Source organism: Salvelinus alpinus, chromosome 6 (genome assembly GCF_045679555.1).
Source record: "Salvelinus alpinus chromosome 6, SLU_Salpinus.1, whole genome shotgun sequence".
Lineage (NCBI taxonomy): Eukaryota > Metazoa > Chordata > Actinopteri > Salmoniformes > Salmonidae > Salvelinus > Salvelinus alpinus.
In genome coordinates this window covers 8,782,862-8,810,795 of record NC_092091.1, presented here as the reverse complement: position 1 = coordinate 8,810,795, position 27,934 = coordinate 8,782,862, and the positions used below count along the sequence as shown (strand labels likewise).

At 43.7% G+C, this 27,934-nt stretch overlaps 2 protein-coding genes and 1 long non-coding RNA gene across 5 annotated transcripts; 2 read left to right on the top strand and 1 right to left on the bottom strand.

The window, feature by feature from the left end:
* Nucleotides 1-466: 466 nt before the first annotated feature.
* Nucleotides 467-17,177, bottom strand: LOC139578104 (transcription factor PU.1-like). 3 transcript variants are annotated; one of them, XM_071405312.1, is made up of 6 exons: nucleotides 17,056-17,177; nucleotides 10,391-10,460; nucleotides 8,588-8,681; nucleotides 8,125-8,324; nucleotides 3,134-3,296; nucleotides 467-2,022 (listed from the first exon to the last, which is right to left on the bottom strand). In XM_071405312.1, exons 2-6 carry the CDS (start codon nucleotides 10,415-10,417, stop codon nucleotides 1,703-1,705), a joined length of 804 nt encoding a protein of 267 aa, XP_071261413.1. In that variant the 5' UTR covers nucleotides 10,418-10,460; nucleotides 17,056-17,177; the 3' UTR covers nucleotides 467-1,702. The 3 variants fall into 3 exon arrangements, with proteins under 3 accessions (XP_071261413.1, XP_071261415.1, XP_071261414.1); XM_071405314.1 differs by lacking the exon at nucleotides 10,391-10,460 and having other exon boundaries at nucleotides 17,056-17,171; XM_071405313.1 differs by lacking the exon at nucleotides 17,056-17,177 and having other exon boundaries at nucleotides 10,391-11,105.
* Nucleotides 17,155-23,692, top strand: LOC139578105 (transmembrane protein 178B-like). The gene is made up of 4 exons (XM_071405315.1): nucleotides 17,155-17,551; nucleotides 18,454-18,567; nucleotides 21,745-21,882; nucleotides 22,505-23,692. The coding sequence occupies exons 1-4, from the start codon at nucleotides 17,155-17,157 to the stop codon at nucleotides 22,765-22,767; spliced, it is 912 nt and encodes a 303-aa protein (XP_071261416.1). The 3' UTR covers nucleotides 22,768-23,692.
* A 2,958-nt stretch (nucleotides 23,693-26,650) lies between these two features.
* On the top strand, nucleotides 26,651-27,718 carry LOC139577810 (uncharacterized). Its single transcript, XR_011675413.1, has 2 exons — nucleotides 26,651-26,810; nucleotides 27,450-27,718. It is a non-coding gene; the product is annotated as an uncharacterized lncRNA (long non-coding RNA).
* Nucleotides 27,719-27,934: the final 216 nt, after the last annotated feature.

Below are 27,934 nucleotides of genomic sequence, written 5' to 3'. Positions count from 1 at the left end.
TGATAGACTAGTGTTTCCATTGTCTTTACTCATGATAGACTAGTGTTTCCATTGTCTTTACTCATGATAGACTAGTGTTTCCATTGTCTTTACTCATGATAGAGTAGTGTTTCCATTGTCTTTACTCATGATAGACTAGTGTTTCCATTGTCTTTACTCATTATAGACTAGTGTTTCCATTGTCTTTACTCATTATAGATTCGTGTTTCCATTGTTTGGGGTTTTGATGCATCTTCCATTCCACTCACTGATTTTCTAAGAAGTGCAGCATTTGCAAAGCATATCGTTTATTGTTTTTTTGCTTCACAGACACAAAGATAGAGAAGAGTCAGGAGCAAGATGATGCAACGCAGAACGTGACGACATGTTCAATTAAGTCGAAACATAAACACGTTTAAGGCTACCTGATTTTCTCTGGAGTATCATTTTAAATGTGATTGACATAGAATTACAGTAGACAGTCAAATCAAATCAAATCAAACTTTATTTGCCACATGCGTCGAATACAACAAGTGTAGACTTTACCGTGAAATGCTTACTTACAATCCCTTAACCAACAGTGCAGTTCAAGAAGAAGAAAATATTTACCAAGTAGGTTAAAATAAAAAGTAATAATAAAAAGTAACACAATAAGAATAACAATAACGAGGCTATGTACAGGGGCACCGGTACCGAGTCAGGGGGGGTGTCAATGTAAGTTGTCCGGTGGCGATTTTTATAAATTGTTCAGCAGTCTAATGGCTTGGGGGTAGAAGCTGTTGAGGAGACTTTTGGTCCTAGACTTGGTGCTCCGGTACCGCTTGCCGTGCGGTAGCAGAGAAAACAGTCTAGAACTTGGGTGACTGGAGTCTCTGACAATTTTATGGGCTTTCCTCTGACACCGCCTATTATATAGGTCCTGGATGGCAGGAAGCGTGGCCCCAGTGATGTACTGGGCCATTCGCACTACTACTCTGTAGCGCCTTACGGTCAGATGCCGAGCAGTTCCCATACCAGGCGGTGATGCAACCGGTCAGGATGCTCTCGATGGTGCAGCTTGTAGAACCTTTTGACGATCTGGGGGCCCATGCCAAATCTTTTCAGTCTCCTGAGGGGGAAAAGGTTTTGTCCTGCCCTCTTCACGACTGTCTTGGTATGTTTGGACCATGATAATTCGTTGGTGATGTGAACACCAAGGAACTTGAAACTCTCGACCCACTCCACTACAGCCCCATCGATGTTAATGGAGGCCTGTTCGGCCCGCCTTTTCCTGTAGTCCACGATCAGCTCCTTTGTCTTGCTCACATTGAGGGAGAGGTTGTTGCCCTGGCACAACACTGCCAGTTCTCTGACCTCCTCCCTATAGGCCGTCTCATCGTTGTCGGTGATAAGGCTTACCACTGTTGTGTCGTCAGCAAACTTAATGATGGTGTTGGAGTCGTGTTTGGCCACGCAGTCGTGAGTGAACAGGGAAAAGTCATTATAACTTTTAGGTTGGTGTGTATTGTGTGTATTTTTGTGTATTGTTAGATATTACTGCACTGTTGGAGCTAGAAACACAAGCATTTAGCTACACCCGCAATAACACCTGTTAAACATGTGTATGTGACCAATCAAATTAGATTTTTGATTTGATTGTCCTATTTGCAATGTATATCAGTGAGGGTAGACCTAAACCCAAAGCCTGTATAAAGAGGCATTACATAAACAATCTCTGGTATCCTTAGCGGGGGAAGGGCCTCCTCTCTGTAGTTGAGACTTTCCTCAGTACCTCTGTACTGAACTGGTAGGTCAGTTTCTTCTTGACTTTTCTGATTTCTCCCGTCTTGCCGTAGTTCCGCAGGGCCCTGGCCATCTTCTGGTATGTCATCTTCTTCCTGTTTCCTTTTTGCGTGCCCCATCGATTGGCCAGAGTCTCCTTGTGTTTAGAAGAGAACTGGAAGATTCCTTTCTCTCTTTCCACCCACCACACGCTGTCCTTCATGTCTCCTTTCTTCAGCAGATCCAGGAGGAACTGGTACAGACGGATCTTCCTCTTGCTACCTGGATAGGGAGATATCGTTGGGATATTGGAGATAAGGAATTCATATGGGATTCCATTTTCTCATAATTTCTAAATTTTCAACTAAGGGTAGCTGCACCCCGGAGTAGTGGGCGTGTAGAAAGGAGTGGGTGTGTTAAAAGCGCTCTGCTATAGGTTAGAGGTTTTGACTAGATGGTATACAGTTTATGTCAGAATTGACTTTTCGTAGCTGGTTAGGAGAATTTACGCAGCAGGTTAGGAGAATTAACGTAGCGGGTTAGGATAATTAACGTAGCGGGTTAGGATAATTAACGTAGCGGGTTAGGATAATTAACGTAGCGGGTTAGGATAATTAACGTAGCGGGTTAGGATAATTAGGGTGAGGTTAGGAAAAGTTTTAGGGTCAGCTAAAAGGCAGAGTGGGTTAGGCAGAGCAGTAATATCTGACCAATTAGCTGCTTGCTTTCAAAACGCACACTCCTTTCGACACACCCACTCGTTTTCACATGCCCATACTCCGGTTAAAATGTATTGTTGGTTATTTTTGGATTATAATTATGATAGTAAATCTTTTGCATTGACAGTGATCCTTGTACGGAATAGGACACTACCCAGACAACAAAACTATTATGGCCCAAATCCAGCCCACATCTACCAGGTATTACGGCCCAGTCAGAATTATGGGCCAGAAGTGGGCCAGATTAGCCATATCAGTCAATCAGTCAGCCAGATCAGTCAGCCAGTCAGTCAATCAGTCAGCCAGTCAGTCAATCAGTCAGTCAGACAATTAGTCAGTCAATCAGTCAGTCAGGCAATCAGTCAGCCAATCAGTCAGTCAGTCAGACAATCAGTCAGTCAATCAGTCAGTCAGACAATTAGTCAGCCAATCAGTCAGTCAACCAATCAGTCAGCCAATCAGTCAGTCAGCCAATCAGTCAGTCAGACAATCAGTCAGTCAATCAGTCAGTCAGATCACTCAATCAGTCAGTCAGCCAATCAGTCAGTCAATCAGTCAGTCAGACAATCAGTCAGTCACTCCGTCAATCAGTCAGTCAGCCAATCAGTCAGTCAATCAGTCAGTCAGACAATCAGTCAGACAGTCAATCAATCAGTCAGTTAGTCAGAATTTACTGGAGTCTCCCCCAGAGGGGATATGGTCTCCGTAGTCCTCCTCTCCCTCAGACACCTCCAGGGTGGGGCTGTGGCCCCCAGGTCCCTCCTCCTCTGAGCAGTAGCGGCTAGGGGACACAGGAGCCTGCTGATGGTAATACACTGTACGGCTGCAATAAGGCATCTGTGGAGAAGAATGGACAGATCATTTGATGGATGGTTATAGTGTATGTTTTATTTAGCATCTATATGACATATAACACACATTGGGGAGCCATTTTGAGCCCAAGTTCTGAATGAAAGTATGGAAACACTCTTTATCTAGGCAGGCCCACTGAAATCTAAATATTTCAAATAAAATTGTATTTGTCAACATGCGCCGAACACAACGGATATAGACTTAACCTTGAAATGCTTGCTTACGAGCCCAACAATGCAGAGATAAAAAAACAAGACCTTGATTCTGTAGACTTACTATTGTGTTTGCTTTGATTACTCTGTGATTTGGTGACCACCTACACATCTCCTGTATAAATAACCGTTGCTTAGTAGACTGGCCTGAGAGACTGTTGGATTGTGTTACTTTGAAAGTGACAAAATGGGCCGGCATCTCACTGAAAGAGGAAGTAGTGGAAGGTCAACTAAATATAATCTAAAAGCAATTGCCAATAGCACAATGGACAGACAGTCGTAAATAAGAAATACCCTTAAAAGTCCAGGCCAAATGCTTTAGAGACAGATTTTTTTTTTTTTACATCGTTCTGTGGGGATTCACTTCTTATCACAAATGCAAAGCCATTCTCCTATAGCCTCCAATGCCATTCTTCTATAGCCCCCAAAGCCATTCTCCTATAGCCCCCAAAGCATTATCCTATAGCCTCCAAAGCCATTCTCCTATAGCTCCCAAAGCATTATCCTATAGCCTCCAAAGCCATTCTCCTATAGCCCCCAAAGCATTATCCTATAGTCTCCAAAGCATTATCCTATAGTCTCCAAAGCATTGTCCTATAGTCTCCAAAAGCATGATCCTATAGTCTCCAAAATCCTATCTCCTGTGGGGTTAGGGTTAGGGGTCCCAGTCCTGGGTCTACTAGAGTTGGACTAACCTGTGGGGTTAGGGGTTCCAGTCCTGGGTCTACTAGAGTTGGACTAACCTGTGGGGTTAGGGGTCCCAGTCCTGGATCTACTAGAGTTGGACTAACCTGTGGGGTTAGGGGTCCCAGTCCTGGGTCTACTAGAGTTGGACTAACCTGTGGGGTTAGGGGTCCCATTCCTGGGTCTACTAGAGTTGGACTAACCTGTGGGGTTAGGGTTAGGGGTCCCAGTCCTGGGTCTACTAGAGTTGGACTAACCTGTGGGGTTAGGGTTAGGGGTCCCAGTCCTGGGTCTACTAGAGTTGGACTAACCTGTGGGGTTAGGGTTAGGGGTCCCAGTCCTGGGTCTACTAGAGTTGGACTAACCTGTGGGGTTAGGGGTCCCAGTCCTGGGTCTACTAGAGTTGGACTAACCTGTGGGGTTAGGGGTCCCAGTCCTGGGTCTACTAGAGTTGGACTAACCTGTGGGGTTAGGGGTCCCAGTCCTGGGTCTACTAGAGTTGGACTAATCTGTGGGGTTAGGGTTAGGGGTCCCAGTCCTGGGTCTACTAGAGTTGGACTAACCTGTGGGGTTAGGGGTCCCAGTCCTGGGTCTACTAGAGTTGGACTAACCTGTGGGGTTAGGGGTCCCAGTCCTGGGTCTACTAGAGTTGGACTAACCTGTGGGGTTAGGGGTCCCAGTCCTGGGTCTACTAGAGTTGGACTAACCTGTGGGGAGATGGGTAAGGGTCCCAGTCCTGGGTCTACTAGAGTTGGACTAACCTGTGGGGTTAGGGGTCCCAGTCCTGGATCTACTAGAGTTGGACTAACCTGTGGGGTTAGGGTTAGGGGTCCCAGTCCTGGGTCTACTAGAGTTGGACTAATCTGTGGGGTTAGGGTTAGGGGTCCCAGTCCTGGGTCTACTAGAGTTGGACTAACCTGTGGGGTTAGGGGTTCCAGTCCTGGGTCTACTAGAGTTGGACTAACCTGTGGGGTTAGGGTTAGGGGTCCCAGTCCTGGGTCTACTAGAGTTGGACTAACCTGTGGGGTTAGGGGTCCCAGTTCTGGGTCTACTAGAGTTGGACTAACCTGTGGGGTTAGGGGTCCCAGTTCTGGGTCTACTAGAGTTGGACTAACCTGTGGGGTTAGGGGTCCCAGTTCTGGGTCTACTAGAGTTGGACTAACCTGTGGGGTTAGGGGTCCCAGTCCTGGGTCTACTAGAGTTGGACTAACCTGTGGGGTTAGGGGTCCCAGTTCTGGGTCTACTAGAGTTGGACTAACCTGTGGGGTTAGGGTTAGGGGTCCCAGTCCTGGGTCTACTAGAGTTGGACTAACCTGTGGGGTTAAGGGTCCCAGTTCTGGGTCTACTAAAGTTGGACTAACCTGTGGGGTTAGGGGTCCCAGTCCTGGGTCTACTAGAGTTGGACTAACCTGTGGGGTTAGGGGTCCCAGTTCTGGGTCTACTAGAGTTGGACTAACCTGTGGGGTTAGGGGTTCCAGTTCTGGGTCTACTAGAGTTGGACTAACCTGTGGGGTTAGGGGTCCCAGTTCTGGGTCTACTAGAGTTGGACTAACCTGTGGGGTTAGGGGTCCCAGTCCTGGGTCTACTAGAGTTGGACTAACCTGTGGGGTTAGGGGTCCCAGTTCTGGGTCTACTAGAGTTGGACTAACCTGTGGGGTTAGGGTTAGGGGTCCCAGTCCTGGGTCTACTAGAGTTGGACTAACCTGTGGGGTTAGGGGTCCCAGTCCTGGGTCTACTAGAGTTGGACTAACCTGTGGGGTTAGGGGTCCCAGTCCTGGGTCTACTAGAGTTGGACTAACCTGTGGGGTTAGGGGTCCCAGTCCTGGGTCTACTAGAGTTGGACTAACCTGTGGGGAGATGGGTAAGGGTCCCAGTCCTGGGTCTACTAGAGTTGGACTAACCTGTGGGGTTAGGGGTCCCAGTCCTGGATCTACTAGAGTTGGACTAACCTGTGGGGTTAGGGTTAGGGGTCCCAGTCCTGGGTCTACTAGAGTTGGACTAATCTGTGGGGTTAGGGTTAGGGGTCCCAGTCCTGGGTCTACTAGAGTTGGACTAACCTGTGGGGTTAGGGGTTCCAGTCCTGGGTCTACTAGAGTTGGACTAACCTGTGGGGTTAGGGTTAGGGGTCCCAGTCCTGGGTCTACTAGAGTTGGACTAACCTGTGGGGTTAGGGGTCCCAGTTCTGGGTCTACTAGAGTTGGACTAACCTGTGGGGTTAGGGGTCCCAGTTCTGGGTCTACTAGAGTTGGACTAACCTGTGGGGTTAGGGGTCCCAGTTCTGGGTCTACTAGAGTTGGACTAACCTGTGGGGTTAGGGGTCCCAGTCCTGGGTCTACTAGAGTTGGACTAACCTGTGGGGTTAGGGGTCCCAGTTCTGGGTCTACTAGAGTTGGACTAACCTGTGGGGTTAGGGTTAGGGGTCCCAGTCCTGGGTCTACTAGAGTTGGACTAACCTGTGGGGTTAGGGGTCCCAGTCCTGGGTCTACTAGAGTTGGACTAACCTGTGGGGTTAGGGGTCCCAGTCCTGGGTCTACTAGAGTTGGACTAACCTGTGGGGTTAGGGGTCCCAGTCCTGGGTCTACTAGAGTTGGACTAACCTGTGGGGAGATGGGTAAGGGTCCCAGTCCTGGGTCTACTAGAGTTGGACTAACCTGTGGGGTTAGGGGTCCCAGTCCTGGATCTACTAGAGTTGGACTAACCTGTGGGGTTAGGGTTAGGGGTCCCAGTCCTGGGTCTACTAGAGTTGGACTAACCTGTGGGGTTAGGGGTTCCAGTTCTGGGTCTACTAGAGTTGGACTAACCTGTGGGGTTAGGGGTCCCAGTCCTGGGTCTACTAGAGTTGGACTAACCTGTGGGGAGATGGGTAAGTGTCCCAGTCCTGGATCTACTAGAGTTGGACTAACCTGTGGGGTTAGGGGTCCCAGTCCTGGGTCTACTAGAGTTGGACTAACCTGTGGGGTTAGGGGTCCCAGTCCTGGGTCTACTAGAGTTGGACTAACCTGTGGGGTTAGGGGTCCCAGTTCTGGGTCTACTAGAGTTGGACTAACCTGTGGGGTTAGGGGTCCCAGTCCTGGGTCTACTAGAGTTGGACTAACCTGTGGGGTTAGGGGTCCCAGTCCTGGGTCTACTAGAGTTGGACTAACCTGTGGGGTTAAGGGTCCCAGTTCTGGGTCTACTAAAGTTGGACTAACCTGTGGGGTTAGGGGTTCCAGTCCTGGGTCTACTAGAGTTGGACTAACCTGTGGGGTTAGGGGTCCCAGTTCTGGGTCTACTAGAGTTGGACTAACCTGTGGGGCTAGGGGTCCCAGTTCTGGGTCTACTAGAGTTGGACTAACCTGTGGGGTTAGGGGTTCCAGTCCTGGGTCTACTAGAGTTGGACTAACCTGTGGGGTTAAGGGTCCCAGTTCTGGGTCTACTAAAGTTGGACTAACCTGTGGGGTTAGGGGTTCCAGTCCTGGGTCTACTAGAGTTGGACTAACCTGTGGGGTTAGGGGTCCCAGTTCTGGGTCTACTAGAGTTGGACTAACCTGTGGGGCTAGGGGTCCCAGTTCTGGGTCTACTAGAGTTGGACTAACCTGTGGGGTTAGGGGTTCCAGTCCTGGGTCTACTAGAGTTGGACTAACCTGTGGGGTTAGGGGTCCCAGTTCTGGGTCTACTAGAGTTGGACTAACCTGTGGGGCTAGGGGTCCCACTTCTGGGTCTACTAGAGTTGGACTAACCTGTGGGGTTAGGGGTCCCAGTCCTTGGTCTACTAGAGTTGGACTAACCTGTGGGGTTAGGGTTAGGGGTCCCAGTTCTGGGTCTACTAGAGTTGGACTAACCTGTGGGGTTAGGGGTTCCAGTCCTGGGTCTACTAGAGTTGGACTAACCTGTGGGGTTAGGGGTCCCAGTTCTGGGTCTACTAGAGTTGGACTAACCTGTGGGGTTAGGGTTAGGGGTCCCAGTCCTGGGTCTACTAGTGGCAGATGGAGGGTGTCGGTATCGGGGTAGCGATAGGGGTGGAGGAGTTGTTGGGAATGGACACTCTGGAGCTCTGTCAGGTGACTCTCTTGTGAGGAAGTTTCCAACAAGTCGCTCTGGTGCATGCCCCTGTCAGAGTGGTAGTCCCAACCGTGTTCTAAACCATGAGAGAGACATAACATATCAGAAGCATTGATACAAGACATAAAGGCTCATACATGCTTACAACTAGTTAAAAAGCATTTTACTGTCAGGCTTTAAGTAACGTGTTACTGTAATTTCTTTTCAATGAGGACAATTGGAATTTAAATTGTTTACTTGCTAAACTGACTGAATTGAATTGATCCCGACCTTATCAGATAGCTATTCAGTATTTAACAAGCTTTATCACCATATTCATAGTGTGTTTTTGCCACCCACCATCGTGAAGTTCTCCAACATTGGTGAGATATGAGTATATCTCTACTGGTGGTCGATAATTCTCGGGTTCATATGCGATTATTCCTTCGGATGCCTTTGGGAAAGAAAGATCTCATTCATGTCAAAAATTGAAGGTAGATTGCAAAAGATTATGTGTTTCAAAGAATGGGTAATTCTATATACTGTAGGCTGAGTACATATCTTACTAGTGAGATATATATATATATATATATATATATACACTACCGTCACTTAGAAATGTCCTTATTTTTGAATTTTTTAATAATTTTGTCCATTAAAATAACATCAAATTGATCAGAAATACAGTGTAAACATTGTTAATGTTGTAAATGACTATTGTAGCTGGAAACGGCAGATTTTTTATGGAATATCTACATAGGCGTACAGAGGCCCATTATCAGAAACCATCACTCCTGTGTTCCAATGGCACGTTGTGTTAGCTAATCCAAGTTTATCATTTTAAAAGGCTAATTGATCATTAGAAAGCCCTTTTGCAATTATGTTAGCACAGCTGAAAACTGTTGTACTGATTAAAGAAGCAATAAAACTGGCCTTGAGTATCTGGAGCATCAGCATTTGTGTTTTCAGCTTCAACTGGCAGGTTCATTAAATAGTACCCGCAAAACACCAGTCTCAACGTCAACAGTGAAGAGGCAACTCCGGGATGCTGTCCTTCTAGGCAGAGTTCCTCTGTCCAGTGTCTGTTATTTTGCCCATCTTAATCTTTTCTTCTTATTGGCCAGTCCGAGATATGGCTTTTTATTTATACTCTGCCTAGAAGGCCAGCATCCCGGAGTCGCCTCTTCACTGTTGACGTTGAGACTGGTGGTTTGCGGGTACAATTTAATGAAGCTGCCAGTTGAGGACTTGTGAGGCGTCTGTTTCTCAAACTAGACACCCTAATGTACTTGTCTTCTTGCTCAGTTGTGCACCGGGGCCTCCCACTCCTCTTTCTATTCTGGTTAGAGCCAGTTTGCGCTGTTCTGTGAAGGGAGTAGTACACAGCGTTGTACGAGATCTTCAGTTTCTTGGCAATTTCTTGCATGGAATAGCCTTCATTTCTCAGAACAAGAATAGACTGATGAGTTTCAGGAGAAAGTCCTTTGTTTCTGGCCATTTTGAGCCTGTAATCGAACCCACAAATGCTGATGCTCCAGATACTCAAGGCCAGTTTTATTGCTTCTTTAATCAGATCAACAGTTTTCAGCTGTGCTAACATAATTGCAAAAGGGTTTTCTAATGATAAATTAGCCTTTTAAAATTATATACTAGGATTAGCTAACACAACGTGCCATTGGAACACAGGAGTGATGGTTTCTGATAATGGGCCTCTGTACGCCTATGTAGATATTCCATAAAAAATCTGCCGTTTCCAGCTACAATAGTCATTTACAACATTAACAATGTCGACATAGTATTTCTGATGTGCTTTTCTTTCAAAAACAAGGACATTTCTAAGTGACCCCAAACTTTTGAACGGTAGTGTGTATACACAGTATATATATATTTTTTATTTAAACTTTATTTAACTAGGCAAGTCAGTTAAGAATACATTTGTATTTACAATGACGGCCAAACACAGGCGACGCTGGGCCAATTGTACAATGTAATACACATCTCATTGGATATAAATACAAAGTTTATTATATATTTAACAAAATCATAAAGAACAGCTTGTACATTTTGACAATTTACCCACGTTTTGGTATATTTCACATGTACTTTTAACACATTTCTCAGCCACGTTTGCAACAAATAAAAGATCACACACAAAATACTTACAGATGAAATGATGTAGCTTTCCATCATATAAATGAAGATGACTTTAGAAAAACCTTGTTGAGTTTAGCTCCTAAAAAACACACAGTTACGATTCATGAAATAACTGAGAAATATCCTATGATTTAATTCCCTTGAATTTCTGATGGAAATCCTTTTTTAGTTTGAATACAATGTTACAGTTGACCACTATCAGATCAAACAGAGCTGAAAAACAATGCTGAGAGCATTAAAAAAACAACATTACTCTACTTCCACTTCTATCACCTTTATCTAATTCCTGACAGTTGCTGATTTGTCAGAGGATGTGAACCAATCATATTCACATTCATAGGTTTGGTCTCACTGTTTTTCTGACGAGATTTTAAACCATGAGTCAACCTATCTTTCAGGATTTTAACTATTATATCTGGTAAATGCACTAAAATAATTGAACATAAAACATGTTTTTACTTGTGGGAGAGTTATAGCAGACCTACTGTATATAACAGTGATATTCTTTGTAACGGTATTGTCAGTAAATACTTTAAAGCATTGACTTAGATAAGAGGTTATTGTTGTAGAGTTTTGAGAGAAGTCTAAACCAAAAGTGAAGTTGGGAAAAGCGCTTGTTCCCTTTTTTAAAATTAAAGGTCCTGTCCTATATAATACATTGGAGGAAGTGACACAGTGACACAGTGACACATAGAGCTACAGAGAAATGGATTGTATTAACACAGTGAATAAAAGCATAAAGTTCTCCGTGTTATATTACCATTACTAGGCTGTATGTACACTACTGTTCAAAGGTTTGGGGTCACTTAGAAATGTCCTTGTTTTTGAAAGAAAACCACATTTTTTTGGCCATTAAAATAACATCAAATTGTTTAGAAATACAGTGTAGACATTGTTAATGTTGTAAATGACTATTGTAGCTGGAAACGGATGATTTTTAATATAATATCTACATAGGCATACAGAGGCCCATTATCAGCAACCATCACTCCTGTGTTGCAATGGCACGTTGTGTTAGCTAATCCAAGTTTATCATTTTAAAAGGCTAATTGATCATTAGAAAACCATTTGGCAATTATGTTAGCACAGCTGACAACTATTGTACCGATTAAAGAAGCAATAAAACTGGCCTTCTTTAGACTAGTTGAGTATCTGGAGCATCAGCATTTGTGGGTTCGATTACAGGCTCAATATGGCCAGAAACAAAGAACTTTCTGCTGAAACTAGTCAGTCTAAAGAAGGCCAGTTTTATTGCTTCTTTAAGCAGAACAACAGTTTTCAGCTGTGCTAACATAATTGCAAAAGGTTTTTCTAATGATCAATTAGGCTTTTAAAATGATATACTAGGATTAGCTAACACAACGTGCCATTGGAATACAGGAGTGAAGGCTGCTGATAATGGGCCTCTGTACGCCTATGTAGATATTCCATAAAAAATCTGCCGTTTCCAGCTACAATAGTCATTTACAACATTAACAATGTCTACACAGTATTTCTGATCAATTTGATGCTATTTTAATGGACAAAAAATTAGCTTTTCTTTCAAAAACAAGAACATTTCTAAGTGACCCCAAACTTTTGAACAATAGTGTACACACACACACACACACACACACACACTTAAATGAGGAACTGTGATTGAACTAACAGATTCAATTCCTTATTAGATACATGAGTCATGACAATGAGAAAAACAACTGCAAGCCAACACAACACAAAGATGCCTGTGAACCAAGATGCATGGATTGAATTGTGTAGTTACGTACGTGATGGTACAGAAAGACATCATTATTCTCATGATTGGTGGAAACACAATGTTTTGTTTTGAACAGTTGCATCATATTGCTGGCCTCAGGCCTGTTGTTATATTGGTTGTTTTTGGACCCCAGATTATAATTTTTTTTTAAACTATATTTTTGTATAAATCTGCTTTATTAAACAAGAGGCTAGTAATCATCAGTAACAGAACCTCCTATTAATGCCAATGTGTGAAGATTCTTGTGTTTTTTCCCGACATGTTGGAGTGTATTTTCTTGTCACCGCAGGAAGTCTGTTAGATCTGCAGAGAACACTGTCTATCTCTTACACAACTTTTAAAGCATCTCCACAGCAACTGTCTCTCAGTACTCAATGGCACCCTATTCCATATACAGTGCACTACTTTTGACCAGAACCCATAGGCACTCTTAGAGGGCTACGTTTGACCAGGGCCCTGTCTCAGTCCTCAATGGCAACCTTTTCCCTGTACAGATGTAGGATCTTAATTTGATCATGTTGCAGGAGAACCTTCCTGCAATGCAGGACATTTTAAAACTTGTAGTGTATTTGATGTTTAAAAAGACTTCTGAAATTTGGGAATTTCCACTTAAAAAATTTCAGACTTGATTTTTCCTTACAAAAAATGGATCAACCCCTACAAATATGTCCAATAATTATAATTCACATAATAATTCACATTTCCTGTTGCTACAGGATTATTATCATTTTGTAGCAAACTGGCTCAAATTAAGATCCTACATCTGTATAATGCACTACTTTTGACGACGAGCAATAGGGCATTGGTCAAAAGTAGTGCACTATATAGGGAATAGGGTGCCATAGGGCTCTGGTCAAAAGTAGTGCACTATATAGGGAATAGGGTGCCATTTTGGATGAATAATTTGTCTCAGCTAAACTAATCTTAAATTATGGAAAAACACAGGATGAGGTCAGTTAGAGAAAACCCCTATACTGTATGTCTCTCTCTTTCTGTCATGACTCAAAGACACAAGGGTTGCAAGGAGCCATGGCAACCAGACTCACCACCCACCAAACAAACACAACACAGCTCATCTCCAGCCGGCCCCACAGAAACAAACATGGCTACCTGAAGGGTGGAGAGAAACAAACATGGCTACCTGAAAGGTGGAGAGAAACAAACATGGCTACCTGAAGGTTGAAGAGAAACAAACATGGCTACCTGAAGGGTGGAGAGAAACAAACATGGCTACCTGAAGGGTGGAGAGAAACAAACATGGCTACCTGAAGGTTGGAGAGAAACAAACATGGCTACCTGAAGGTTGGAGTAACAAACATGGCTACCTGAAGGGTGGAGAGAAACAAACATGGCTACCTGAATGGTGGAGAGAAACAAACATGGCTACCTGAATGGTGGAGAGAAACAAACATGGCTACCTGAAGGTTGGAGAGAAACAAACATGGCTACCTTAGGGTTGGAGAGAAACAAACATGGCTACCTTAGGGTTGGAGAGAAACAAACATGGCTACCTGAAGGGTGGGGAGAAACAAACATTGCTACCTGGAGGGTGGAGAGAAACAAACATGGCTACCTGAAGGTTGGAGAGAAACAAACATGGCTACCTGGAGGGTGGAGAGAAACAAACATGGCTACCTGAAGGTTGGAGAGAAACAAACATGGCTACCGGAAGGTTGGAGAGAAACAAACATGGCTACCGGAAGGTTGGAGAGAAACAAACATGGCTACCGGAAGGTTGGAGAAACAAACATGGCTACCTGAAGGTTGGAGAGAAACAAACATGGCTACCTGAAGGTTGGAGAGAAACAAACATGGCTACCTGAAGGTTGGAGAGAAACAAACATGGCTACCTGAAGTTTGGAAAGAAACAAACATGGCTACCTGAATGGTTGGAGAGAAACAAACATGGCTACCTGAAGGTTGGAGAGAAACAAACATGGCTACCTGAAGGTTGGAGAGAAACAAACATGGCTACCTGAAGGTTGGAGAGAAACAAACATGGCTACCTGAAGGTTGGAGAGAAACAAACATGGCTACCTGAAGGTTGGAGAGAAACAAACATGGCTACCTGAAAGGTGGAGAGAAACAAACATGGCTACCTGAAGGGTGGAGAGAAACAAACATGTCTACCTGAAGGGTGGAGAGAAACAAACATGGCTACCTGAAGGTTGGAGAGAAACAAACATGGCTACCTGGAGGGCGGAGAGAAACAAACATGGCTACCTGAAGGTTGGAGAGAAACAAACATGGCTACCTGAAGGTTGGAGAGAAACAAACATGGCTACCTGAAGGTTGGAGAGTAACATACATGGCTACCTGAAGGGTGGAGAGAAACAAACATGGCTACCTGAATGGTGGAGAGAAACAAACATGGCTACCTGAATGGTGGAGAGAAACTAACATGGCTACCTGAAGGTTGGAGAGTAACAAACATGGTTACCTGAAGGGTGGAGAGAAACAAACATGGCTACCTGAAGGGTGGAGAGAAACAAACATGGCTACCTGAAGGGTGGAGAGAAACAAACATGGTTACCTGGAGGGCGGAGAGAAACAAACATTGCTACCTGGAGGGCGGAGAGAAACATACATGGCTACCTGAAGGTTGGAGAGAAACAAACATGGCTACCTGAAGGTTGGAGAGAAACAAACATGGCTACCTGAAGGGTGGAGAGAAACAAACATGGCTACCTGAAGGTTGGAGAGAAACAAACATGGCTACCTGGAGGGTGGAGAGAAACAAACACTACCTGAAGGTTAGAGAGAAACAAACATGGCTACCTGAAGGGTGGAGAGAAACAAACATGGCTACCTGAAGGGTGGAGAGAAACAAACATGGCTACCTGAAGGGTGGAGAGAAACAAACATGGCTACCTGAAGGGTGGAGAGAAACAAACATGGTTACCTGAAGGGTGGAGAGAAACAAACATGGCTACCTGAAGGGTGGAGAGAAACAAACATGGTTACCTGGAGGGTGGAGAGAAACAAACATTGCTACCTGGAGGGCGGAGAGAAACATACATGGCTACCTGAAGGTTGGAGAGAAACATACATGGCTACCTGAAGGTTGGAGAGAAACAAACATGGCTACCTGAAGGGTGGAGAGAAACAAACATGGCTACCTGAAGGTTGGAGAGAAACAAACATGGCTACCTGGAGGGTGGAGAGAAACAAACACTACCTACATTTTACATTTACATTTTAGTCATTTAGCAGACGCTCTTACCTGAAGGTTAGAGAGAAACAAACATGGCTACCTGAAGGGTGGAGAGAAACAAACATGGCTACCTGAAGGGTGGAGAGAAACAAACATGGCTACCTGAAGGGTGGAGAGAAACAAACATGGCTACCTGAAGGGTGGAGAGAAACAAACATGGTTACCTGAAGGGTGGAGAGAAACAAACATGGCTACCTGAAGGGTGGAGAGAAACAAACATGGTTACCTGGAGGGTGGAGAGAAACAAACATTGCTACCTGGAGGGCGGAGAGAAACATACATGGCTACCTGAAGGTTGGAGAGAAATAAACATGGCTACCTGAAGGTTGGAGAGAAACAAACATGGCTACCTGAAGGGTGGAGAGAAACAAACATGGCTACCTGAAGGGTGGAGAGAAACAAACATGGTTACCTGAAGGGTGGAGAGAAACAAACATGGCTACCTGAAGGGTGGAGAGAAACAAACATGGTTACCTGGAGGGTGGAGAGAAACAAACATTGCTACCTGGAGGGCGGAGAGAAACATACATGGCTACCTGAAGGTTGGAGAGAAACAAACATGGCTACCTGAAGGTTGGAGAGAAACAAACATGGCTACCTGAAGGTTGGAGAGTAACAAACATGGCTACCTGAAGGGTGGAGAGAAACAAACATGGCTACCTGAATGGTGGAGAGAAACAAACATGGCTACCTGAAGGTTGGAGAGAAACTAACATGGCTACCTGAAGGTTGGAGAGTAACAAACATGGTTACCTGAAGGGTGGAGAGAAACAAACATGGCTACCTGGAGGGTGGAGAGAAACAAACATGGCTACCTGAATGGTGGAGATAAACAAACATGGCTACCTGAAGGTTGGAGAGAAATGAACATGGCTACCTGAAGGTTGGAGAGAAACAAACATGGCTACCTGAAGGTTGGAGAGAAACAAACATGGCTACCTGGAGGGTGGAGAGAAACAAACACTACCTGAAGGTTGCAGAGAAACAAACATGGCTACCTGAAGGTTGGAGAGAAACAAACACTACCTGAAGGGTGGAGAGAAACAAACATGGCTACCTGAAGGGTGGAGAGAAACAAACATGGTTACCTGAAGGGTGGAGAGAAACAAACATGGCAACCTGAAGGGTGGAGAGAAACAAACATGGTTACCTGGAGGGTGGAGAGAAACAAACATGGTTACCTGGAGGGTGGAGAGAAACATACATGGCTACCTGAAGGTTGGAGGAAACAAACATGGCTACCTGAAGGGTGGCGATGTGCTGAGTTGTTTGGGTATCAATCCTAACGCTATTCTGTTAGAATGTACTGTAAACTATCTCGTACTTTATTTATTTGACTATATGGACAGTGAACATACAATTATATTGTGTTGGTTCATGCATTATTATCAAATGTTTGCTCTGTCTCCATCTGCTGGCATCGACTAGTGGACTCGCTAATAAATCCCTCGAGCAATATTGGACAGACCCACAGCAAGAGAGAAATGAACCAAAATACAGGCCCTTCCTGATATAAATCACCGAATGCTTTTTTACAATTTTATATAACGTAATGTTTACTGGTATTTGGTCGTGCTGGGACAATTAACGATAGTATTTGTGATCTGTTGTCAATAATGGCCTAGGATTATATCGTTACACGGTCATCACAGTATTATAATCTTGATGCTGCGGCAGAGAGCGACGACATCCCCCCTCACGAACCATTGATTGCTGTCCAGGGGAAGGAATTATTCAGGCAGCTGGAACCCTCCGGGCGTAGAACAGGAGGAATCTCTTCTAAACCGCACGCTGTGGAACATCATGTCTGCTATGAGGACATTGACGGTAGCGGGACTGTTTTTGTCTTTTTGCGCCTTGGGACTCATAGCAGTCGCAATATGTACTGACAATTGGTACGAGACGGATGCAAGGAGGCACAAGGAACGTTGTAAGAATTATTCCAACAAAAGAAACGACCCTGGATTCATCTATATCTCCAACCAGAATCTACCACTACGTATGCTACCGAAGGAGAATAACGTGGAGAGGAAGGGGTCGAGTGGGGGAGTCCTCCTCCGGGCTAAGCGGCACTTTTTGCCCCCTGCCCCGGCCATGGAGTCCCTCTGCAGTCGGCAGTACAACTCCACCATCTCCGGGCTGTGGAGGAAATGTCATCGAGAGGGATTCGACCTGGAGACAGAGGATCTCATCTTTAAAGGTGTCATCATTTGATCACGTCACACACGATATATTGTTTATATATATATAATGTCAGTGGCATTATAGTCTGTTTACAAGGCGTATTTATGCTCATTGATGTGGTGAATAGAGCGAATCATCATCGGAATTTGAGCTGAGGTGCTATCCGAGGAGCTGAGTGCTGATCTAGCGGTCCGCCCACATTCAAGGCCTACGCAGCAACAACAACAAGGATTTTCATCCATCATTTCGTAACACAGTGACTTTAATACATTTTATTTTTAACCCTTATTTAACTAGGCAAGTCAGTTAAGAACAAATTCTTATTTACAATGACGGCCTACCGGGGAACAGTGGGTTAACTGCCTTGTTCAGGGGCAGAACGACAGATTTGTACCTTGTCAGCTCGGGGATTCGAACCAGCAACCAACCTTTCGGTTACTGGCCCAACGTTCTAACCACTAGGCTACCTGCCGCCCCAAAACACACCAATGTGACACAAATGTTGACGTTTGATGTATTTGTGTCATCTCAACGTTGTGTCAGTGTGTTCATGGGGTCATATTGTACTAGAATAGGCCCCACTTGTCTGTATGGTATTTCTGGATTAAAACCTATAGGCTACAGAGCTGCAACTAAGACCATAGGCCAATGGGGGGGAAAACACTGCATATTATAACACTGTATGTGAATATATGTGGTGAAACTATGGTTCATGCTGCTAGTCATTAAAAAAAAATATCGGGTAGGCTACATATGCAAAAAAATATGTGTCATTTCAATATGGCCTCTCCATTTTTTATTTAACCTTTTATTTAAACAGGGAGTCACATTGAGATTTAAAAAAAATATATATATTTTCCAAGCGGAGCCCTGTACACATTGAAACTATGTGTTGTTGTTTTTCTTCCTTGTCTGCAGGTTTGGTTCAACGCTGCACACCAATAAAATACTACTACTCTTCTTCAGCCCTGCCCAGACGTCTGAGCACCAATATAACCAAGACTATTGGTCAGGATGAGTGGCATGCACTCCGTAAGTTACCATAATAACCCCCTTTTTCTATCTCCATCTGGGGAATTAGAAAGCGTCTACAAAATGGCGCCTGGTCGGTTGGAAATACAGAGGGGTTAATTAAGGGGTGGCTGGGTAAAAACCCCGTAACACATCTGGGGCACACTTTATTTACATATTATGGCTATCCGGGCTATCAACAAACTATCTGTTTACAAGCAACTGCTTACTAAGGTTAGGGTTCGGTTTAGAATAAGGGTTAAGGTTAAGGTTCAGTTTAGAATAAGGGTTAGGGTTAGGGTTAGGGTTCGGTTTAGAATAAGGGTTAAGGTTAGGGTTCGGTTTAGAATAAGGGTTAGGGTTAGGGTTAGGGTTCGGTTTAGAATAAGGGTTAAGGTTAGGGTTCGGTTTAGAATAAGGGTTAAGGTTAGGGTTCGGTTTAGAATAAGGGTTAAGGTTAAGGTTAGGGTTCGGTTTAGAATAAGGGTTAAGGTTAGGGTTAGGGTTCGGTTTAGAATAAGGGTTAAGGTTAAGGTTAGGGTTCGGTTTAGAATAAGGGTTAAGGTTAGGGTTCGGTTTAGAATAAGGGTTAAGGTTAGGGTTCGGTTTAGAATAAGGGTTAAGGTTAGGGTTCGGTTTAGAATAAGGGTTAAGGTTAGGGTTCGGTTTAGAATAAGGGTTAAGGTTAAGGTTAGGGTTCGGTTTAGAATAAGGGTTAAGGTTAGGGTTCGGTTTAGAATAAGGGTTAAGGTTAAGGTTAGGGTTCGGTTTAGAATAAGGGTTAAGGTTAGGGTTCGGTTTAGAATAAGGGTTAAGGTTAGGGTTCGGTTTAGAATAAGGGTTAAGGTTAAGGTTAGGGTTCGGTTTAGAATAAGGGTTAAGGTTAGGGTTAGGGTTCGGTTTAGAATAAGGGTTAAGGTTAGGGTTCGGTTTAGAATAAGGGTTAAGGTTAGGGTTCGGTTTAGAATAAGGGTTAAGGTTAAGGTTAGGGTTCGGTTTAGAATAAGGGTTAAGGTTAAGGTTAGGGTTCGGTTTAGAATAAGGGTTAAGGTTAGGGTTAGGGTTCGGTTTAGAATAAGGGTTAAGGTTAGGGTTCGGTTTAGAATAAGGGTTAGGGTTAGGGTTCGGTTTAGAATAAGGGTTAAGGTTAGGGTTCGGTTTAGAATAAGGGTTAAGGTTAAGGTTAGGGTTCGGTTTAGAATAAGGGTTAAGGTTAGGGTTAGGGTTCGGTTTAGAATAAGGGTTAAGGTTAGGGTTCGGTTTAGAATAAGGGTTAAGGTTAGGGTTCGGGTTAGAATAAGGGTTAAGGTTAGGGTTAGGGTTCGGTTTAGAATAAGGGTTAAGGTTAGGGTTAGGGTTCGGTTTAGAATAAGGGTTAAGGTTAGGGTTCGGGTTAGAATAAGGGTTAAGGTTAGGGTTAGGGTTCGGTTTAGAATAAGGGTTAAGGTTAGGGTTCGGTTTAGAATAAGGGTTAAGGTTAGGGTTCGGTTTAGAATAAGGGTTAAGGTTAGGGTTCGGGTTAGAATAAGGGTTAAGGTTAGGGTTAGGGTTAGGGTTAGAATAAGGGTTAAGGTTAGGGTTAGGGTTCGGTTTAGAATAAGGGTTAGGGTTAGGGTTCGGTTTAGAATAAGGGTTAAGGTTAAGGTTAGGGTTCGGGTTAGAATAAGGGTTAAGGTTAGGGTTAGGGTTAGGGTTAGAATAAGGGTTAAGGTTAGGGTTAGGGTTCGGTTTAGAATAAGGGTTAGGGTTAGGGTTAGGGTTCGGTTTAGAATAAGGGTTAAGGTTAGGGTTCGGTTTAGAATAAGGGTTAAGGTTAGGGTTCGGTTTAGAATAAGGGTTAAGGTTAGGGTTCGGTTTAGAATAAGGGTTAAGGTTAGGGTTCGGTTTAGAATAAGGGTTAAGGTTAGGGTTAGGGTTCGGTTTAGAATAAGGGTTAAGGTTAGGGTTCGGTTTAGAATAAGGGTTAGGGTTAGGGTTAGGGTTCGGTTTAGAATAAGGGTTAAGGTTAAGGTTAGGGTTCGGTTTAGAATAAGGGTTAGGGTTAGGGTTCGGTTTAGAATAAGGGTTAAGGTTAAGGTTAGGGTTCGGGTTAGAATAAGGGTTAAGGTTAGGGTTCGGTTTAGAATAAGGGTTAGGGTTAGGGTTCGGTTTAGAATAAGGGTTAAGGTTAGGGTTCGGTTTAGAATAAGGGTTAAGGTTAAGGTTAGGGTTCGGTTTAGAATAAGGGTTAAGGTTAGGGTTAGGGTTCGGTTTAGAATAAGGGTTAAGGTTAGGGTTCGGTTTAGAATAAGGGTTAAGGTTAGGGTTCGGTTTAGAATAAGGGTTAGGGTTAGGGTTCGGTTTAGAATAAGGGTTAAGGTTAAGGTTAGGGTTCGGTTTAGAATAAGGGTTAAGGTTAGGGTTAGGGTTCGGTTTAGAATAAGGGTTAAGGTTAGGGTTCGGTTTAGAATAAGGGTTAAGGTTAGGGTTCGGTTTAGAATAAGGGTTAAGGTTAGGGTTCGGGTTAGAATAAGGGTTAAGGTTAGGGTTAGGGTTCGGTTTAGAATAAGGGTTAAGGTTAGGGTTAGGGTTCGGTTTAGAATAAGGGTTAAGGTTAGGGTTCGGGTTAGAATAAGGGTTAAGGTTAGGGTTAGGGTTCGGTTTAGAATAAGGGTTAAGGTTAGGGTTCGGGTTAGAATAAGGGTTAAGGTTAGGGTTAGGGTTCGGTTTAGAATAAGGGTTAAGGTTAGGGTTCGGTTTAGAATAAGGGTTAGGGTTAGGGTTCGGTTTAGAATAAGGGTTAAGGTTAGGGTTCGGTTTAGAATAAGGGTTAAGGTTAGGGTTAGGGTTCGGTTTAGAATAAGGGTTAAGGTTAGGGTTAGGGTTAGAATAAGGGTTAAGGTTAAGGTTAGTAGATAGTTATTTGACATTTTACTGCTATTCTGTAGAGCATCTACAGATGGACTATCCAAATAATGTGTTATCCAAATCAGCCCTTCCCCCGTCCATTAGAATTGAAATATCAATGTGGGCCCTACCACAATTGTCAAAGATATTGACATCAATTACTCCCAAGAGACATTGAGCACCCTCGACAGTCAATGTGTAATTCCAACTCTTCAGTCAAACTAAAATTGGCACCAAAACAGCAAAATAAATTATTTTATACTATGTAGACGTCTTGATTTCTTCATCCCAAATTCCCCTCTCCCTGCGTAGACCTGCAGAGAATGACAGCCAGTTTCATCGGCATGGCTGTGTCCATCATCTTGTTTGGCTGGGTGATCGGAGCTCTGGGTTGTTGTAAGCAGCATGACCTGATGCAGTACGTAGCTGGACTCCTGTTTCTCATGGGAGGTAAGTTCTGAGAGAACACGCGCACACTATGGACTGCTCTTCCTCATAGGAGGTGAATGAGAAAGGATGTACACAGAATACATAGCAATACCATAAAGTACCACTAGGGGGGGGTACAGCTTTTGTTATGGAGAGTGAGGCATCATCCTACTGGACAGACATATTCTAGCCCCTATACTCACATCAGTTAGGTGCAGTTAAATGTGTTGTTTTACAGGGTAAGCCATAGTAGTACGGCACCCCTGGAGCAAATTAGGATTAAGTGCCTTGCTCAAGGGCACATCGACAGACTTTTCACCTTGTCTGCTCAGGTATTTGAACTAGCAACATTTTGGTTACTTGCCCAACGCTCTAAATGCTAGGATAGGCTAGGCTACCTGCCCTGCCCTCTGATTGGCTTGGTGGGAATGTCACTATAGTGCTTCCACCTATCAAATCCTCTCAGATCTGCAAGAGTGGTTAGGGAGTAGGGACTAGGGACTAGGGTTCGATTTGGAATTCAGAAGTCATTCTAATACCATCGATAAATGCATGAAACAGTCTTGTATATACTCTCTCCCTCTCTCTGTCTCTCTTCCTCTCTCTCACCCTCTTCTCTCCCTCTCTCTCCCTGTCCCATCAGGAACATGCTGTATCATCTCTCTGTGTACATGTGTATCAGGGATCAACTTCCAACTGTCCCGTTATCCTCGCTATATGTATGGGATCCCAGAAGACATCAGTCACGGATACGGTTGGTCCATGTTCTGCGCATGGGGGGGCCTAGGTCTCACCCTATTGGCCGGCTTCCTGTGCACCTTGGCTCCTTCCCTATACCCCCCCGTCCCTCACACTATGGTAGAGAGGCCGCAACGCAAGCCCCGACATGAGAACGGCTGTGTGTGACACCATAGAAATCAAGTACTATTTGAGTTGAATACAGGAGTGTGTGTGACATTCAGTGTCTGCCAGAATTTCCAGTGACAGGACTCTCATCCCTCCTGTAAGTCTTGTTTCTTCTATGAAAAAGAGATGCTTTTCTGTTCTGACTGGACAGGAGACGTTACCCAGGGACTAAGATCTGTCAGTGCTGTGTGCCTGACTGCACAAAGAAAGAAACAGACAGACAGACAATTGGTTCTGGCTCTCCAGCTGGAGGGGAATATGTTGGGCTCGGATGGTGACTGTTTACTGTAGAGGAATTCAGTTCTTCTTTTCTTCGGTCCTCCTCTTCCTCCTTAAACCCAAAATGTCAACAGTTACAGAATGATCTTTTATGTCCGATAATGAATTGTTCAGTGTTATTGCTTGCTATTAAACGAGTAGAGAAGTTACTCTCCTAAAATATCTTCCTGTACCTTTGACCTTTTGATGCTGGTTCTAAAAAATAAAAAAAAGAACACAGAAGAACAATAATAGCCGAACTTTAAGGGACGAATTCTAACTTCTACTTAAGTCTATTTTTCACTTACTCTCCCATTGATGTCAATGCATGGCCAAGTGAAAATTTGACGTAAGTCCCAAGTTAGGATATACCCCTAGCTAAGTTGTAATAATTTAAAATAATAAGGATGTGTATTATCACATTTTCAAAGGGCAATCATGTAGTAGTTTTACTGTTTGAAAACAAAATAATATGTAAATGTCGATTTAGAAAATGTATGTATGTATGTATGCAGGTTTGCTTTTGTGTGTATAAAAAAAAAAAAAACATGAGCATTAAGATACAAGATTGTATTTGATGGGAAATGTTTTGATGTTCTTGAAGTTTACTGATCATGATAGTATCATCAAGATATTTTTGAAAAATAAAATGATGATACAAACCGTTGCTCTTGTGGTTGTGAATGTAACTATTATACAATAAAAGATAGCCGGTCCATTCAGACTCTGACCCTCTGTGAGAGGACACAGTGATACTGGCCGAGGCAGATCTATGCATCGTATAAATCTGGGCTCCCGAGCGGCGTAGCGGTCTAAAGGCACTGCGTCTCAGTGCTAGAGGCATCACTATAGACTCCCTGGTTTGAATCCAGGCTGTATCACAGCCGGCTGTGATTGGGAGTCCCATAGGACGGAGCACAATTGGCCCATCGTCGCTAGGGTTGGCCGGTGTTATCACACCCTAATCTGTTTCACCTGTCTTTGCGATTGTCTCCACGGCCCTCCAGGTGTCACCCATCTTCCCCATTATCCACTGTGTATTTATACCTGTGTTGTCTGTTGCCAGTTCGTTTTGTTCGTCAGACCTACCTGTGTGATTTTCCCTTTGATCCTGGTTTTGCTATAGTTCCTGTTTTCTAGTTTCCCGGTTTTGACCATTCCTGTTTGTCTTGAGCCTGCCGTCCTGCACCTTTCCCCCCACCTATCTGAATTACTGACCTCTGCCTGCCCTTGACCTGTCATTTTGCCTACCCCTGTTTGTCACGTTCCTGACCTTATTTCCTTTGTTTAGTCTTTGTTTAGTTGGTCAGGACGTGAGCTGGGTGGGTATATTCTATGTTATGTGTTTCATTGGTTTAGGGTTGTCTAATTGGCCTGATATGGTTCTCAGAGGCAGGTGTTTTACGTTGTCTCTGATTGGGAACCATATTAAGGTAGGCTGTTCTCACTGTTTGTTTGTGGGTGATTGGTCCTGTTCGTTGCGTTCTTTGTTTTTATAGGTTCACATGTTCAGGACTGTAGCGTCGTTGGTTTCGTTTTGTTTATTGTTTTTGTTCGTGTTTAAGTGTTCGAATAAATATGGATACATACCACGCTGCGTATTGGTCCGATCCTTGCTACACCTCTTCAGAGGAAGAAGAGGACGACAGCCGTGACAACTGTGTAGATAGCCAGCCAGATCGCCACCTTAACTGCTGAAAATGCTCTACCTCCTGACGAGCATGAGGGGGCAGTTTAAGTACAATTCTTACGAGCTTGTTTTTCCTGATCTGTAGCTTAAACTTGAGATGTTTTGGGCTGCTGGCGAACTATCACACCTACCAGAGTCTATGGTGCCAATGTCAAGTCATTTTAAGGCCCAAAAACAATCACATACAGAAAATGAGTACCCAGACCAGGTCAACCCAGCCCTGCAACTGAGGTTACCTTGTAGGGTTGGTGACGTACATACACAGTTCTAGGATCCTGCATACGTTGCAGTGTGTTTACATTTTGTAACGTTATTGAGATGGAAGCAGATATGAAGGAGCGAAGGGAGACGTAGAGAGGAAGACTGGAATTGAACCCCTGCCACTAGGACCCGTCTCGAGGCAGCACTATGCTACCACTAGATCAGACTAAAACAAATCCTGGAACAGATGAAGTCACTATTCTAGAACCTGCCCAGAGGAACACATGAAGGAAAATCAAGGTATTCAACTGAAGAGGCTATTTTTCCAGACTCAGATTAAGCCTAGTCTAAATCTACAATACCTTTAATTTAAATTCTCTTTTGAGAATTTGTGGAATTACATTTTTTGGGGTACAAATGTAAACACACTGCAACATATCCAGGATCCTAGAATTGTGTATGTACGTCACCAGCCCTACAAGGCAACCTCAGTTGTAGGACTGAGTTGAGATGTTCCTGGTAGTGTTTTTCTGTATGTGATTGTTTTTGGGTAAACATAAATAAATACTGGGATTGATAGATACAAAACAACAGTGTTGGGGAAGCAACTCTGAAAATGTAGTTTACCAAGCTACCAATTACTTCCTACTGGAAGAAGTTAAGCTAAACTTAAGCTACCATTAATAAAAATACAGTTTACTGAACTAAAGTTACTTTGAAAAAGTAGTTCACTACATCCAATCTACTTAGTGAAAGATTATTATGTCTAAATCTGAAAGGTTATAGACTAGAAATTGTAAGACAGATTCCTCTGGAGTCAGATGTTAACAGAAAGTATAACTTATTATATTAAAAAACAGTAGTGTGTAGTTCCAGTAGTTAGCTACACCGCTACATGGTAAAACAGTAGTGTGTAGTTCCAGTAGTTAGCTACACCGCTACATGGTAAAACAGTAGTGTGTAGTTCCAGTAGTTAGCTGCACCGCTACCTGGTAAAACAGTAGTGTGTAGTTCCAGTAGTTAGCTACACCGCTACATGGTAAAACAGTAGTGTGTAGTTCCAGTAGTTAGCTACACCGCTACATAGTAAAACAGTAGTGTGTAGTTCCAGTAGTTAGCTACACCGCTACATGGAAAAACAGTAGTGTGTAGCTCCAGTAGTTAGCTGCACCGCTACATGGTAAAACAGTAGTGTGTAGTTCCAGTAGTTAGCTACACCGCTACATGGTAAAACAGTAGTGTGTAGTTCCAGTAGTTAGCTACACCGCTACATGGTAAAACAGTAGTGTGTAGTTCCAGTAGTTAGCTACACCGCTACATGGTAAAACAGTAGTGTGTAGTTCCAGTAGTTAGCTGCACCGCTACATGGTAAAACAGTAGTGTGTAGTTCCAGTAGTTAGCTACACCGCTACATGGTAAAACAGTAGTGTGTAGTTCCAGTAGTTAGCTATACCGCTACCTGGTAAAACAGTTATTAATTACTGAAAACACTACCAGGATCTGAATTTAGTTCAACTACCACCAAGGTACTGCAAAATGTAGTTAAATTACTAGTTAAACTACATATAGTTCACTACTCCCAAACACTGCAAAACAAAAATAAATAACACATGAATGTAAAAATATGCTAGTCTTGATAAGAATTGTATCAGTTGGCTTTAAACTGGGCGGTCCAAGCATGATGACGTTTCCTTTCTGAATGAGCTCTGTTCAGGTAAACCTGCAACACAGGTAGTCTTGTGGTACACCTATATATAGGTATCATTGTAAGGTACAGTCAGCATCTCTGTTTGTCCATATTGTCGGCAGTTAAGGACGTACCTGTTGCCAACTTGAGTTGTTTTCGATTTTTTTGTTTTTTTTGTTGAACAGCTGGGAAATGGTTACCAATAAAGTAAGTATCTGTTGTAGACTAGAGGCATATAGTTGAACTTTCTCTGCTGTGAGGTGGTTTCCATCCTGGTACAGTTTGAGGTAGACTAGCCCGCTGACTAACCATGCTTAGTCTCTGCTTCATGACAGATACTACTGAGGAATGTTGTACAGATATGTAACGTGGCTATTCAGTTGACATCCTAGCTACGGTACTCTGATCTGATGGTTCTTATATACTTCTGAATATTTCAATGATTCAAATGTTTTTTTTTAAAGGTTTGGCAGAAGCATGCTTATATTGTTAATAAGCAGACCAGCTGACCAAACAGGGGCTAAAGGTTTTGTGATTCACTTTTTGAAAAATAAATGAACAGGTGTTTAGATTTGGACTTGTTTGATGTTCCTGTGAAGAGAATTGGGTGTTTCAGTCATCATTGTCAATCCCAGAAACAAACTCATAGCTGGGACTGACATACTTAGATCCATGTTTTACAGAGTTTGTAGAGACAGTACAGGTCTATTGTTCTGACAACATGTGTTGAGGCTAGATACTGCTGTTTTATAACAGCATTGTGTATGTTTGGTTCAATTCAGCCAATGTTACGTCTCCATTGCATGACATTCAGATGTATATTACTGTGTATTATACTATATACAGCAGTGGAGGCATCAGAAGCGGAGGCGCCGGCCGCGGAAGCGTCGGCTGCGGAGGCGTCAGCTGTGGAGGCGTCAGCTGCGGAGGCGTCAGCGCCAGCTGCGGAGGCGTCAGCTGCGGAGGCGTCAGCGTCAGCGCCAGCTGCGGAGGCGTCAGCTGCGGAGGGGTCAGCTACTGGAGTAGAGGCGTCAATGTGTTATGTGTTATGCCTTAAAGGGCCAATCTCTGATTGCTATTAAAAAAAATAAAGAGAGCGACACACACTATATAAAGGCTCCCAGTAATTTATTGGGTAAACCACCGTTTCAACATCACTGTCTTCTTTAGGGTGATGTCATGAATGCTTGAACCAGGTTATGTAGACAAACAGTGCAATTAGTGCAACCAATGACAATAGAGAGGGGTGTGTCATAGTAATTAGGGTTGTAATTAGGGTGATGAGGATGACAAAGTGAAACTGTTAAAAGACAATACAGCATGTTGAATTT

Coding starts and splice junctions, on each gene's coding strand:
- LOC139578105 (XM_071405315.1), top strand. CDS start 17,155: ATGTCTGCTATGAGGACATTGACGGTAGCGGGACTGTTTTTGTCTTTT. Junction 17,552..18,453: donor AGAGGATCTCATCTTTAAAG/GTGTCATCATTT, acceptor CCTTGTCTGCAG/GTTTGGTTCAACGCTGCACA. Junction 18,568..21,744: donor GGATGAGTGGCATGCACTCC/GTAAGTTACCAT, acceptor CTCCCTGCGTAG/ACCTGCAGAGAATGACAGCC.
- LOC139578104 (XM_071405312.1), bottom strand. CDS start 10,417: ATGATGGAAAGCTACATCATTTCATCT. Junction 8,325..8,587: donor TGTTGGAGAACTTCACGATG/GTGGGTGGCAAA, acceptor CTCATGGTTTAG/AACACGGTTGGGACTACCAC. Junction 3,297..8,124: donor CCCTAACCCTAACCCCACAG/GTTAGTCCAACT, acceptor TCTTCTCCACAG/ATGCCTTATTGCAGCCGTAC.